Below are 14,207 nucleotides of genomic sequence, written 5' to 3' on the forward strand. Positions count from 1 at the left end.
CTCCGCAGGTCGGGGAGCCCAAGGCCTTCCTCACGAGTAGACAAAGGAAGACGAGAGGGAAACATGGCTTGGTGATGTGCCTACAGATGTTTGCCCACAAAACCACCAGGAAGGGGGCGGGCGGGCAGCTGGGCGAGCGAGCGGGGCTGCGCGGGGGGAGGGGGGGAGGGGGCGGGAGCAAGGTGGGCTGGGGAGGGCTGGAGGGGGACAGGGGCTGTGCACGTCTGTCCTGAGCACAATCAAATCCAGTCACGCCTCGCCACCCGGGGCTCTGGGATAATCGGGCGCAGAATTACCGCGCCCTCCCCTTGCAGGCTGCGGCTGGGGGCCCGCGGCGCGGCGTTATCAGCGGCGCGCAGCTTTCCTGGACCTCCCCCCCACTCGCGGCCCTTTATCTGGAGGTGAGGGTCTTGGTTGTGGGGAGATAAAACACGCTGTCCCCTCCCGGGGGACCGGCACGGAGAACAGGAGAGCATCGCAGACAGGCGGGGGGGGGGGGGGGGGGGGGGGGACAGGCCGACACACCGCACCGCACGGCCCAGCCCTCTCCCTCCCCGCCACCCTCTCCCTCCCTGCAGGGCTGAGAAATCCAGGGCTCCACTCACCCAGCCACGGGGAGCCAGAGACCTGGGGACACTTCAAACAATGTGCACCAGGGCGGGGTGGGGAGCAGGGGATGGAAGGGAAGATAGAGGAGAATAGAAGGGAGCCTTGGGACCAGCGCTGGGAAATCACAGCCAAGGCGACACGGGGGGGGGGGGGGGGGGGGGGGGGGGGGAGGGCGGGGGATCCGCTGGGCAAGGCACAGATGGCACACTTCCCTGGTCTAGAGCCAGGCAGGCAGCGAGCCCCTCCTCCAGGCTCCGAGGCCTCTATTGTGGGAAACCTGCCTCTGTAGAGGGAACCCCACAGGCAGCCGGGGGGCGGGTGGCCCCCAGACCTCCTCAGGTCCCCCACCAGCCCAGAACTCCCGAGGGACGGGGAGATCGTGCCCGTCCTGGTCAGCCCCTCGCGGCTGGTGTGCAGCTCTCCGTGGGTGCGAGTCGTGTATGCTTCCACGGACACGGGTGGACGTGGGCTGAGTGGAAGGGGCAGGGCCCTGCTCACGCCTCCGCCCTCCAGCAGGCTCCGGGACCCGCCGTGGAGCAGGACAGGAGAGGTTCAGACCTGCTCTTGGCTCAGGTGAGAACTGCCTGCCTCTCTCACCATTTTGCCCCTCTGCCTTCCAGTTTTCTTTTGAAATATGCAAGAATGATGGAGTTAGCAGATGGAGGACTTGGCTTCTTTTTTCTAGTCCAGTGGTGGGGCCTGAACTCTGGGCCTGGGCGCTGTCCCTCAGCTCTTCAGCTCAAGGCTAGCACTCTACCACTGGAGCCACAGCGCCACTTCCGGCTTTTTTCTTTTTGCTTATGTGGTGCTGAGGAATCGAACCCAGGGCCTCATGCACGCAAGGCAAGCGCTCTACCACTGAGCCACCTTTCCAGCGACTTGGCTTCTTTAAAAGATGCATTCTTATCTAATAAACCAATTGGGAACTCTATTCCATGCGAGTGTCCTGCTACTGGTGGACTTTAAAAGAAAAAAACCACCAAACTTTTGAAACAAAAGCCCGTCACATAGCCAGTCTTACCAGCCTTCAACGCGCCTGCCACAGCCTATCAAATGCTGGGATTACAGGTATGTACCACCAGGCCCATCCTTACGGGTAAAACCCTAATGTTTGAGTAAAGGGACCTCCGCTGTACTCCAAACGCGGCTACCGGTCTTGGAGTCTAACACATGGTTAGAATCAGTGGTTCTCATGGGGGGCTGTTACCGCCCACTAGGGGGCATCTGGGACCGGAGGCACCCCTGCTGCTCTGTGGGCTGTGATAGGCTTTTGCCGCTGGCACCAAGATCCTGCTGAGCAGGAACGATCTGACAACGGTGCCTCACAGCCTAGCTACTGGGGGATGGGGGGGGGGGAGGGAAGGGGAAAGACCCACTGCCAGGACCCAGGGGCCACCACGCTGCCTGACCGACCGTGCAGCCACTGGACCCCAGGGGCTGCTGTGGAACCGGGCCAGGAGCGCACCTGGGCGGTCTCCACCTGCCCCTCCGCCACCTGTGCAACGATAAGGTGCTCCCATTTGCTGCTGAGTCCCGCTGATGGATTCTAGAGTTCCTCTCTCCAGCCGTTAACCGACAACCCAAATGGCCTCAGGCTGCGCCCACGAGGAGACCCCCAGAGCTGCAGGGTGAAGGGAGAAGCCACCGGCTCCACGAGGACTTCCTGCCTCCTGGCTCTTACCTGTTCCTGGCCCCGCCTGCACCTCTTCATCGGCGTCGCCCGGCCCGGCCTGGGGCTCGCTCGTCCGCTGGGCTGCGCTGGAGAAGACGCCCATCGGAGCCCACTCGAGATACAGGGGGACGTGGTGGAACTGTGGAGACAGGGTGCCAGCTGTGGGAGGCATCCTGGGGCTGAGAGCCCGCCAAGGTCCTGGCAGGGCCGAGCATCTGGCCGGGACAGGAAGAATGAATGGGGCAGGAGAGCACGGTGCACTTGGGCAGACACACACAGGGTGTGTGTGTGGGGTACATCTCCAAGCCCCACAGAAAGCATCGCTGGCCACTCGGAACCCTCCGGATCTCACTCCATGCTCTAGCCCACCCGCTTGAGTACCGGAGTCCACATGCTGAGCTGGGGGTGGGGTGGGGGAAGGTGTGCGCATGCTCCAAGCCAGCCTTGGGGGTAGGAGGGCGCACACCTGCTCCTGTGTACTCTGGAATGCGCGTGCTCAGAAGGGACAACTAGAGGGCTGGGACGGCACCTTCCAGCCATACGGTTTGAGGCTCCCAGGCCTTCACTTACACTTATGCAAAATGGGGAGTGCAAAGCGGGGAGCCAGCGAGAGAGCCGCTGTCATTAATGGAGGTGGTATAAAACAACGGGATGAGCTGGGCGCCAGTGGCTCACGCCTGTCATCCTAGCTACTCAGGAGGCTGAGATCTGAGGATCCTGGTTCAAAGCCAGCATGGGCAGGAAAGTCCATGAGACTCTTAGCTCTGAACAAACACCCAGAAAACTGGAAGTGGTGCTGTAGCTCAAGTAGTAGAGCGCTCACCTTGAGCTGAAGAGCTGAGGGACAGCGCCCAGGCCCAGAGTGCAAGCCCCACAACCGACAAAAAAAAAAGAAAAAAAAAGACATGGACATCTACATCCCAGGGGAACCTGTGCCTATTGGGGTCCAGGGTCGTTCCTGGGTAGCTGCATACACAGGCTGGCACAGGGGGCACCCAAGAGCCGAGAGGGCTGAGTCCAGGCCGGAGGCTCGCTCTCCCCCACGCCTGGCAGCCCGGGGAGAGGGACGCCAGCCTCCTCCCCGCGTCACAGAGGGAGCTCCGTCAGCGAGGTGTGTCCGTGCCTGACAGACACCTGCGAGATGAATGGGGGTTCCCCAAAGATAGGGCTGCGCCTTGACCCCCACAGCCCGCGGCTGACAGAACTGCGAGTGTCCGTCTGTGAGCCGTCCTGCTCCCCCGGCTTGGGCCCCCTACCCCACGCCACACGCCCGGCCTCACCTTGGAGTAGGCCAGGTGTCTGAAGGCCTTGCGGGCTTCCAGGGGCTCCAGGAACTCCACGATGGCGGTGACCCCGCCTTCGGGCAGCAGCACCCGGCCCAGGCTGCCGAAGTGGCCGAAGACCTCCTGCAGCTCGGCCGCCGAGGTGCCTGCTGGAAGGTTCTTGGCCAAAATCACAGTCTTGCTTCGCTCCGCTGCGGCCTTCAGGGGCGAAGTGAACAACACCGGTGGGACCAGAGCAGTGGGACCTGGGGCAAAACCCAGCCCCGGCCAGCAGTGGCCTCGGGCAGCAGAGCCAGAAGGCCCGGCCTTGGCTGCCATGGCAGCCTTGTGAAGGGTGAAGGCCCAGGGCCCCTTCTGAGCCAGGCAGATCCCCTCGCTGCCTGGCCCGTCCTGGCTGGGCCTAGCAGTGACGGAGAGCCTGGGTTCCTTTGTGGGCTGGTGCACCCTGTCTCTGCGGAAGCATGGGCCTCCCGCCAGCCTGGCAGGTCTCCCCAACGAGGCCCCGTGGCCTCCCCGGAAAGCCACGCCCAGCGCCCAAGTTCCCGGCTGGAGCTGCGTGAAGACCTACCTGGCTGAAGGAGTCCAGGCTGACCCCGTTGTCGATGAGGAAGCGGCGGACCTCCTGGACCAGCTGGGTCTCCCCCAGGGCCACCCGCACGGCCACGCTGCCCTTGGTGTCCTGAGGGACAGAATGGAAGAGTGTGACGGCCCACGCCACCTCCCCTCAGAGGGAAATGGGGCTGGCCCACGGCCTTCACCTGCCCTCACAGCTCTGCTGCCTGGGTCCCCACAGCCCCTTCTCCAGCCTCCTCCTCCCCCAGCCCCCGGGGCAGATACAAACTTGCTGACCTCGGATGGCGTTCATGGACTGGACCAGTACTCTGGGCACCACTATCTTCCTCAACTACAAGGGACGGGAGGGCTAGAACCCCTGCTCTGGGCTCCGCTGAGCTCCTGGTGCACAGCGGGTACTTGCAACCCGTCTCTCCTCTTACCTTGGGCCAGCCTGCACTACCCTATATGGCCACCAGGGGCCACACTGAGCCGCTAAGTGGCCCAATCACACTGGACTGGGTGAGAAACAAAGACTGAAAAATGGCTTGGGATGATTGGAATTAACTTTGTCTCCTTCCTTTGCAGTCACTCTACCTCTAGGGACAGTGCTGGCCTGGCATGCTGGGAGGATTAAGGGACAGTGGACAAAATCAGGGCTGCCCTTGGCAGGTTGGAGGAAGCCAGTTGTGGGTTTTATCTAACACAGACTCAGGAGCCCGAGACTCTAGGTACCGGCTGGATCACAGAACGTGCCCATGTGGCCCTCACTCACGTGGTCAAACACTTGGCTCTTGGTGGCGTTGTACTTGTGAGCAATGGCATCGGCCACGGCGTTGGGCCCCATGAACAGCGTGTTCCAGTTGTGGGAGCTGAGGGGCAGAGGCAGAGCAGGGGTCACACCCGGCTTATGGGGGACTCCTTCAGACCTCCAAGAGCTAAGGCATGGCTCTGGGCAGCTGCCCAAGCTCCACCCCCCACCGACCCCCGCCCTCGCCCAGCTAGCATGGCCGGAGCACGGCGCATGCGTGGGGCTGTGCACACAATGGCAGATGCCAGCGCCTGTGGTCACTGCCGGCCAGTGATGGCCACACTGCTCTCCCCGCTGAGCAGATGAGTAGAGAGGCTCTGGAAGGCCACACACAGAACCCATGGGGAGGAACAGTGCGAGCAGCAGGAAGCTTGGATAAGGCTGATGAGTCATGCCTGTAATTCCAGCTGCTCAGGAAGCTGGCAGCCACGGCGGGGTGCCTCCCAACCAGCCTGGGCAGGAAAAGTCCAGACTCCATCTCCAAAATAACCAGCAAAAACTTGGACTGGGAGACTGGGGGACAAGGCTCAAGTGGAAAAGAGCTCCAGCCACAGGCAAGCAAGAAAGCAAGCAGAGAGAGAACATGAGGCTCCGGGTTCAAACCTCAGTGTCAGAGAGAGAGAGAGAGAAGGCAGGACTGAGGGAGCGGAAGCTGGGGTGGGTGACTGGGTAATGAGGACCTGGAGCTGCTGGCCTTGTCCTTGGCTTCCCTCTTCTTCTTATAGGAGGAACCGGGGGTGTCGGCGTCCTCACTGGCCTCCTTCTTGACGGTAGACGGCAGCACGTGCAGCATCCTGCCCTGGGGGGAGGAAGAGGAGGAGGGAGGGGTCAGCTGTCACGGACATGCTACTCACTGTGGACACCGATGACCCGAGGGTGGTCACTGGGTGGGGTCAGCTGATGGCGGATCCCTGTAAGTGGCCCTGTGGCCAGGGGCAGGAAAGCCCTGCTGCTCACCTGGAATACTCGCCCGTCCACCTCGGCGTAGGCCTTCACGGCGTGCTCGGGAAACATGAAGGTCACGAAGGCGAAGCCCTTGGGTTTCTTGGTCAGGCTGTCGATGGGGTAGTGGAGGTCGGACAGGGGACCTGGGCAGAGACGGGCATGGAGTCAGCTGGCTGGGAGCGGGGCTGGCTGCCCGAGCACTGGGTGAGCAAGGTGCTGGCACTGGAGGGGGCGGGTGTGGCTGTGGGAACTTCAGTCCCGGCTCTCCCGGCCACTGGCTATTGCAGACACCTGACAGTCAAAGTGTCACCGCGCAATTCCTTTGCGTCTGCTCTCGGTGTGCCCAGCTGCACCCCAGCCTCGCCCACCGCCTGCTGGGTGGCCTCACATCTGTCTTCCCGAATGGACAGCTGTGGTCTGTGGCCAACTCCTGCCATGTGACCCAGGACCGAGGGGAGGGGCTGGACCTCCCTGCCCGGGGAGACCCAAGACCACTGCTGGGGTGGCACCAGCACCAAGACCTCATGGCCACGGCGAGCCCAGCGGTGACCACGCCCTACAACACAGCCAGAACTGGCTCCCATCACCACCTCTATTTGGGGCCAGCTTTGCACAGGAAGCCGACTTCAGACACCCAAGCGGCAGGCATGCCCAGGCCTGTGGTCACTGCCTGCCACACTGGGGGGGGGGGGGGTGAGGATCTGGCCAGCCAGGCAGCTTCAGGAAAGCGTCCACCTCCAGCTCTGCCTTGGCGTGAAGAGCTCCACACACTCAGCAGAGCCGCCATCTAGTGGTCCTCAGGCCACAGCTGGGATGGGAATCCCCACTTTACACAGGGGCTACGGCCATCCGCTGCAGACTGGACGGGGCTCCACCCAGGACCGAGGCTGGCCGCACGCACCGTAGGCGGAGAAGAGCTTCTCCAGGTCTTCCTCGGAGCTGGTGTACGGCAGGTTGCGCACAAAGAGCCTCCCGGAGTCCGCCAGGTCCTCCTCCTCCTCGTCTTCCCTGAGCGTGCGGCCTTGCCAGGGCTTGGCGCTGTTTCTGGGGGTCCCCTTGGCAGTGGGGACATGCTTCTCCCTGAACACCTCGATATAGCGCCCACCTGTGCAGGGACAGGGGGTCAGGGCCTCCTGACCAGTGGCTCTGGTCTCCTCTCTGCTACTGCTGGACGCCGTGGCCTGGGAGGGGGAGAGTGCCCTTGGCACTCACCCTACCACCTTCCAGCCTGGGGGCTGCCCGGCCCAGGCCACAGAGACCCCAGAGTCCTGAGGCTCACCTTCTGGTACCACTTGCAAAGTCCTCTGTGCCAATCCAGCCCAGGAGAATGACCAGGGTCACGGGTGTCAAGGCCCGTGCTTCACCCCGCACAGCCATCCATCCTCCAAACCCCCCGCCCCGGGTGCTCCACAGAGCCCTCTGCCTGACTAAGGGGACTGCTGGCCGCTGCACCCCCAGTGCCCACCCCAGGCTCTGGCAGAGCGAGGAAGCTCACGGCCCCGTGGATGGTGAACCGCTCACAGCCCTGTCCCGCGAGTCTCACCCATGTACTCTCTGTTACATTTCAATGCATTCTTCACCTCCTCCTCACTGCTGAAGTCCACAAAGATGTACCCTGAGAGAGATGCCACCGTCAGCCAGGCTGCCAGAGGCAGGGATGGGGGCCAGGGACAGACCCGGACCACCCAACGGAAGCCAGAGCCAGGTGCGCCCTACAATCCCGCCCCACCCAGAACCCGTGAGACCCCACCTGTTTTGTTCCCATGCGCGTTTCTCACGATCCGAATGGCCACGGGCTTCAGGGGGGCCAGAAATTCGAGGACATTTTTCTGTAAGAAAAAAATGTTTCCTCAGCCAGTCTCTCTCGTGTTACTTCCGTAATAAACGACTTTTAAAAAAATTAATCCTATTAGTACAATTGTCAGATATTTTATCTGAAGACTTTGAAGCACCCCACGACTGGGCAGGGGTGTCGTGGCTGGTGGCCGCGCTCTTGCCTGGCATGCATGAGGCCCGGGCCTCAGTCTCCAGCGTTTAGTCCTCATAGCAAAACACTGCAAATGACCCGGGTCTAACTGAGAGGACTGGGGAGGCCGGTGGGTCTGTGCCACAAGAAACCTGGCATTGTGGGAGAGCACGTGCGCCCTCCTCCAGGGTGCGTGGGCACCACCGTGGCTACCGCCCCTTTACAACAGGAGGCCCACCCAGCCGGGTGTGGATGGCAGGGAATGACCCGTCTTCCTCCCCCCTGCCCCCTTCCCACAACAACGCTGCGGGCTCATCGCTCCGCCTCTGCCCCTATTTCCCTCTAGCTCATCCTGGCTGGTCCTCATCCCAGGGGCGGCTCAGGCTCTGCCCCCTCTGCCCTGGTGCCCGCCCGTCCTATCCCGCACCTCTGTGACGTTGAACGGGGCTCCGCGCAGCTTCACTGTATGGGCGGTCGTGGGCTCCTTCTGGTTTGCCGGCTTCTGTGTCTTGAGTGGTGGCGAGACAGAGGAGTGGCGGTGAGTCCCCAGGGATGGCTCCCACCGCAGCGGAGGTGCTGCCCGCGCCCCGGGAGGGCTGGGCGTGGCACGGCTAGCCTCGGTGGAGGCCATAGCATCAGGGAGCAGCGGGCCCCGCGGTGCGGGGATACCAGCGGGGAAGGGAAGGAAGCCGGAGGCACAATGACACTGGTCACCCCAACCGGGACTGTGCCCAGTACTCAAGAGGCCAGTGTCTGACTCAGTCTGTAATACGACTCGACAGGTATTCTGGTTCACGGTCTTTCCCGTGATTCTGAAATCCAAACAGCCCTGCCAAACCCAAGCTCTGGGCACAAAACCTGCCCTGACTCGAGTGTGGTTTCCACCGGTCAGCTCCGGGCTGAGCGCTGAGCACCGGCCCACGGGGCTGGCCGGCCGAGTCCTTGGCACGAGGTTTGTATGAGCGATGCCAGGGCCAAGGGCCCTTGTGCGTGTGCTCATCTTCCTGGCGCTGCGCACCCCTGGGCTTAGGCCTGGCGTGGGGAGGAATGGGAACCAGCTCAGGGACTGCGCTGGAAGAGCCTCATTTATAGGGAAGATCGCACAGGTTTAACGGCCAACTAAGGACCAGAGCTGAGATCTGAACCCAGAACTCAGGTTTCTCTGGAGTGCTTGTGATTAGAGGAGGGAAGGGAAGAGGAAGAGGAGGGTGAAGCCTGCCTTCCTCTCATTGGAGAGCCAAGGGAAGAGTGGGTGCTTCTAAGGCGGGGGGGGGGCCCCCACAGGGGTTTCCCCCCTCCCCATGGGAGGGACACTAGGTGTACAACAACCTTTATAACCTCTTCTTCAGAGCCTGGCAGCCAGGAGTGAGTCCTGACCCCACTGCCTCCCAGCCATGGCCTTCTCTGCTCCAGGCCTGTTTCCTGGCTCTTCTTCCACGCCACGCCCCGAAGGGCGGGCCCCCAGGCTGGCATGTGCAGCCGGCCCTCCTTCCTCCCCCCCCTCGGGCCCTCACGGAAGCACACACCTGAGCTGCAGCCTCCTGGGGTCTGCTGGGGGGTAGGGCCCCCGGTTCCGGGCCCAGCCCCCTGCTTGAGCTCTCCTGGTGGGCAGGGGAGGCAGGGGGGCTCTGGGCCTCGCCCTCGCTGCCTCCCTCACAGCTCACGGCCTCGTCCTCACTCTCCTCCTCTTCCTCTGAGGAGGATGCCCCGGCCTGCACCACCTTGGACCTCAGGTAATCCATGTCGGAGAGTCCCTTCTGCACGGCCACCTTTCCGTCCAGCCCTGGCTTCCCTGGAGGAACAGGGAGATGAGTTCAGCGAATTGAGTGACAGGGGGCCGGCGTTCCAGGATGCGCCAGACACGCCATGCCACCACGGAGCACTCAGGACGGGTCCTCACCTTTGGCCTCCTCCCCAGCTGCCTCACTGTCCTCACTCTCCTGGCCAGAATCGGAGTCAAAGTTTAGGTAGTCGCTGGCTGGCTGGCTCTTCCTTCTTGGGGGCTCAGTGTCCAGGGCGTCGTTGGCCCAAGTGGCGGCCTGTGTCCGCCTCTGGTGAACTGACAGGAACTCCTGGAACTCGGTGTCTTCCTTCAGCTGATGGCACAGCGCCCGAGGAGGCAGAGGTGGAGAGATGGAGAAGAGGCAGAGGAGGCTCCGGTGAGGGCTGGGCCTATCGACCAGCAAGAGCCCCTGGGATGCAGGAGATTTAAGAAGCCAGGAGACAGGGCAAGGGGTGTACTCAGTCTCCCCCAAGCACCCCTGCGCAGGCCTCCCTTCGGATCAGCCCCGGGACTCACCTTCTCCAGCTCAGTTGGTACCTTGTTCTTCTTATCCTGAAGGCAGAAGGCAGAGGGTGAGCCTGAGTGGGGACCGGGGCGAGGAGAGCAGCACAGCCCTGCTGGGCCCAGGGACCATCCACCCTGCCTCCTCGGGACCGCCCCACCACCTGCGTACTTGCTTAGTTTCTCTGGGGGCAGAGTCCTGTGCAGGAGGCTCGGGCTGGATCGCTTTCTGGCCATGTTTGCTCCAGGCTCGGGGCTTTGTGGGGTCCCCAAATGACTTGCAGAACTCCACCTGTGTGGGGAGAAGATGGCGTTTATCACCCACCACCCCCCCCCCCACACACACACACGGGACCTGGGCACATGGGCTTTAGAGACAGGCCATAAACAGTGACCTGTTTCCTTGAAGCAAATTCCTTCCCATCCCCAGCCCTGAAGTCACTGCCACAGTTACCATGCATCGGGGAACCCGAGTACTGATGCTGCTTCACCCCATCTGCGAGGGTCAGCATGCCAAGCCCCCCCCCCCCCCCCCGCCTCCCCCAAGCAGAAAGGAGGAGTCGCTGCTCTCCAAGTTCCCAGCCCAGGAATCAAAGCAGAGAACAGAAGCCACTGCCCAGTGACCCAGGTGGCAAGTGACCGAACTTGATGCAAACTGGAACTCAGGGCCTAAGGTCTTTTTTTTTGGGGGGGGGGGTAGGGGGGGGGTCCGGTCGTGGGGCCTGAACTCTGGGCCTGGGCACTGTCCCTCAGCTCTTCAGCTCAAGGCTAGCGCTCTACCACTTGAGCCACAGCACCACTTCCAGCTTTTTTCTTTTTGCTTATGTGGTGCTGAGGAATCGAACCCAGGGCCTCATGCATGCAAGGCAAGCGCTCTACCACTGAGCCACCTTCCCAGCCCCCGGGCCTAAGGTCTTAAAACCACGTGTGCAGGTTGGGTCTGGTGACACAGGCTTTATGCTCAGCTGGGAGCTGGAGCAGGGCAATGCAGAGTGACAGCTGACAGGGGCAAGCCTGGCTGGCCCCAGACAACCATCACAGGGTAACAGGGAAAATGGGGGGGGGGGGGGTGTCTCAGGAGAACCCTAAGGAACCACTCTTGAAACCTAGACGTTTCCAACACTCCAGGAAGTGATCTTTGGGAGGGCTGGCCCTGTGGGAGCCCAGGTGGGAGCCATAAGCCACACCTTGCCACGACAGGGAATCACTTTTCCCAGGGTCACAATCCTTTCATGGGGTCTTTAAGAATAATTCCTTCTGCTGGGTGTAGTGGTACACGTCAGTAAGCCAGTACTCAGGTATAGCAGGAGAATTTCAAGTTCAAGGCCAGCTGGGGTTACATATTGTGACCTTGTCCCCAAAACAAACAGCCAAAAAAAGAATAAAAGCCAATTGTTAGCTGGACACTGGTGGTTCGTGTCTATAACCCTAGCAGTTCAGGAGGCGGAGACCTGGAGGATCCAAGTTTGGAGTCAGCCTGGGCAGACATGTCTTTGAGACTCCATCTCCCAATTAACCAGCAAAAAGTGAGGTGTGAGAGTTTGAGGCCCTGAATTCAAGTCCTGCTATTGGTCCATTAAAAAACCCACGAAAATTATTTCTGTGGTAAGGACATGTATTCATGACTCAACTGACAGAAAAATAGTATAAAGATGGTTTTTAAAATGACTTGAATTTCTATCAATCACAGAGAGGAATTAATCTTTTGGGAAACTTGTGGCACCTGGCTCTTTCTGCATTTATATACCCGCAGAGCAGGGATACGGCCGTGCATGGGATCAGGTCTCCTTTTCCTTCTCAGTGCAGTACGACTCATGCTTTGTCATGTCATCAGTACACATGGAAGCCTTCCTGAGCCCTCCAGGAACACAAGCAGCTTGCTGATTTATAGAGCTCTGCCTGCCGGCTGGCAGGTGGCCACGTGAAGACACAGAGCTGGGAATCCCAGACAGATGTGTGCTACCCAGCCTCAGAGGGAGTCCCAGAGGCAGCTGACAGGTGAGTGAACAAAGGAGGGGCTCACAGGTGGTCCCCTAGGGACAGCCTGTGCCCGTGCTGGGGCCTCATTTCCACAAGCTCATTCAGACACTCACCACGGGCCCAGGATGTTTTACCAAACTCTCAGGTGATTCTTATGTGTTCAAAAGAGTGTGAACCCAAAGTGCAGGCCAAAGGGGGAAGAGCAACGGGTGCTGAGTGAGAGGCCTGCTGTCACTCCAGGGAAACAGGCAAAGAGGGACTCCCACCGACTCACCGTGATCCGGGATGTGTCGATGAAGCTCCTGTTGAAGTGGCTCAGGGCTACCTGGGCCTCTTCCTCCGACTTGAAGCCGATGAAGCCGAATTTACGGAACTTGCCATCTTTGGTGAACTTCAGGCTGCAGTCGGTCAGTGTGCCGAAGACAGCAAACAGCTGCCTGAAGCGCTCCTCCTTCATCTGGAGAAGAGGCACAATGAGGGGGGCCAGGGGTGCCCCCTCCTCCATCGGGAGCCCAGGTATCAAGACACGCTAGCTACTCAGGAGAATGAGGTTTCAAGAAGCACAGTTTGAGGCCAGCCTGGGTCAAAATTCCATGAGACTCCATTTCCAGTTGAGCAACAAAAAACCAGGCAGGAGGCATGGCTCAAGTGGCAGAGCACCATCCACTGAGAGATTTTTTTTTTTTGGTCAGTCGTGGGGGCTGAACTCTGGGCCTGGGCGCTGTCCCTCAGCTCTTCAGCTCAAGGCTAGCGCTCTACCACTTGAGCCACAGCACCACTTCCGGCTTTTTTTTCCTTTTTGCTTACGTGGTGCTGAGGAATCGAACCAGGACCACGCGCAAGCAAGACTAAGTGCTCTACCACAGAGCCACCTTCCCAGCCCTCCGGGGGCGAGAGAGTTTAAGAAGAAAAATCCACAACAATAAAACCAGCCAGCCAACAAACAAATCCACCAGAGGCAACAGTAAAAAACAGAAACAGTCTGGCATTTTCTAAAGTGAGGAAGATACCCTCGGGGGTAGAAGCCAGAGTTCGGAAGGCGGCGTTATTCCCAATCACTCCATTCAAACGGCTCACTTTCCATGGTGGCCTGGGGCTATCCATCAGGAGCTCTCTAACCCAGAAGTCGGACTGAAACGGGAGGGAGGGTGCAACCCCCCGTGTCCATGCCCACTCGTCTATTTCTCGGCTGAGGTACCCGGCGTGTTGTCGGAGGGATGCTTCCCTCGGGAGGTGGAGGCGGGGGCTCCGGGGATGCAGGAAAGCAGGGCGGGGTCACCCCGCCCCATCCACCTCCCGCCCCCCACTTGGTCTTCCGGGCTGCCCGGGCGGCAGCGGCGGGGAAGCAAAGGCCGTGACCCCGCGAGGAGCCCAACAGCCTGGAAACTTCGACCCGAGCCTGTGGGGCCTCCTGGGGGGCCGGGGCGGGGGTGGCATCGCCCCGGGAAGAGAAGCCGGGGTTCCAGCCGGCGGGGAGGCCTCGAGCAGCCGCTCCCCCGCCTTCCCGGAGGGCAGCGCGGGCAAGCCCGGGATGCCGACGTCGGCGCGGGGCCCCGGGCTCCGTCCCCCGGAGGGCGCGCCGAGAGGCGTCCCAAGGCCTGGCTCTGCACTCACCCCGTGCGGGAGGTTCTTCACGATCAGTCGCGACATGGTGCGAGGTTCCCGGCGCTCCGGATCCCAGCCGCAGCCCGCAGCGCCCTCCCCGCCGCTCTCACGCTGCCGCCCTGGGCGCCGCCATGGTTCGCCGGTCACGTGACCGGGCGCGGGACCCGCCCCCTCCCAGAAGCAGACGTGATTGGCCACGCCGCTCGAGGAAGTCAGCCCTAAGGGGAAGGGGGCGGGGTGGAGGGCGGCGGAGGACTCGCCCACTGCGCAGGCGCAGGCTCCACCTGGAGACGAAGCTGGGAGATGTCGGTAGGAGGCGCTGGTTCCCAGGATCCAGGGGTTGCGGGCGTGGGGGGGGGGGGGGGGAGTAGTCTGCCAGAGGGGAGTCTGCACACCAATTTCCACCAGGTGGGGGCATGCCTAGCACCCCACGATGCTTAGCTTCAGATTCAGCACCAGGCCTTCGGACACCAGCATGATCCTCTAGCCTTTGTGTTTTC

At 61.4% G+C, this 14,207-nt stretch overlaps 1 protein-coding gene across 1 annotated transcript in view; it reads right to left on the reverse strand.

The window, feature by feature from the left end:
• The window catches only part of Rbm19 (RNA binding motif protein 19), a 61,349-nt gene extending 47,518 nt beyond the window's left edge, over positions 1-13,831 (reverse strand). The window contains exons 1-16 of the mRNA XM_042671637.1: positions 13,717-13,831; positions 12,377-12,559; positions 10,295-10,414; positions 10,138-10,173; positions 9,739-9,934; positions 9,365-9,630; positions 8,266-8,346; positions 7,623-7,701; positions 7,416-7,487; positions 6,774-6,977; positions 5,885-6,015; positions 5,608-5,726; positions 4,892-4,988; positions 4,133-4,243; positions 3,562-3,762; positions 2,291-2,420 (exon numbers count right to left, since the gene is read on the reverse strand). Of these exons, the coding sequence (XP_042527571.1) occupies positions 2,291-2,420; positions 3,562-3,762; positions 4,133-4,243; positions 4,892-4,988; positions 5,608-5,726; positions 5,885-6,015; positions 6,774-6,977; positions 7,416-7,487; positions 7,623-7,701; positions 8,266-8,346; positions 9,365-9,630; positions 9,739-9,934; positions 10,138-10,173; positions 10,295-10,414; positions 12,377-12,559; positions 13,717-13,752 (2,062 nt within the window). The 5' untranslated portion in view covers positions 13,753-13,831. The remainder of the gene's footprint in view (positions 1-2,290; positions 2,421-3,561; positions 3,763-4,132; positions 4,244-4,891; positions 4,989-5,607; positions 5,727-5,884; positions 6,016-6,773; positions 6,978-7,415; positions 7,488-7,622; positions 7,702-8,265; positions 8,347-9,364; positions 9,631-9,738; positions 9,935-10,137; positions 10,174-10,294; positions 10,415-12,376; positions 12,560-13,716) is intronic.
• Between the last annotated feature and the right edge of the window lie 376 nt (positions 13,832-14,207).

This window comes from Dipodomys spectabilis, unplaced genomic scaffold (assembly GCF_019054845.1).
Source record: "Dipodomys spectabilis isolate Male_0828 unplaced genomic scaffold, ASM1905484v1 ptg000649l, whole genome shotgun sequence".
Lineage (NCBI taxonomy): Eukaryota > Metazoa > Chordata > Mammalia > Rodentia > Heteromyidae > Dipodomys > Dipodomys spectabilis.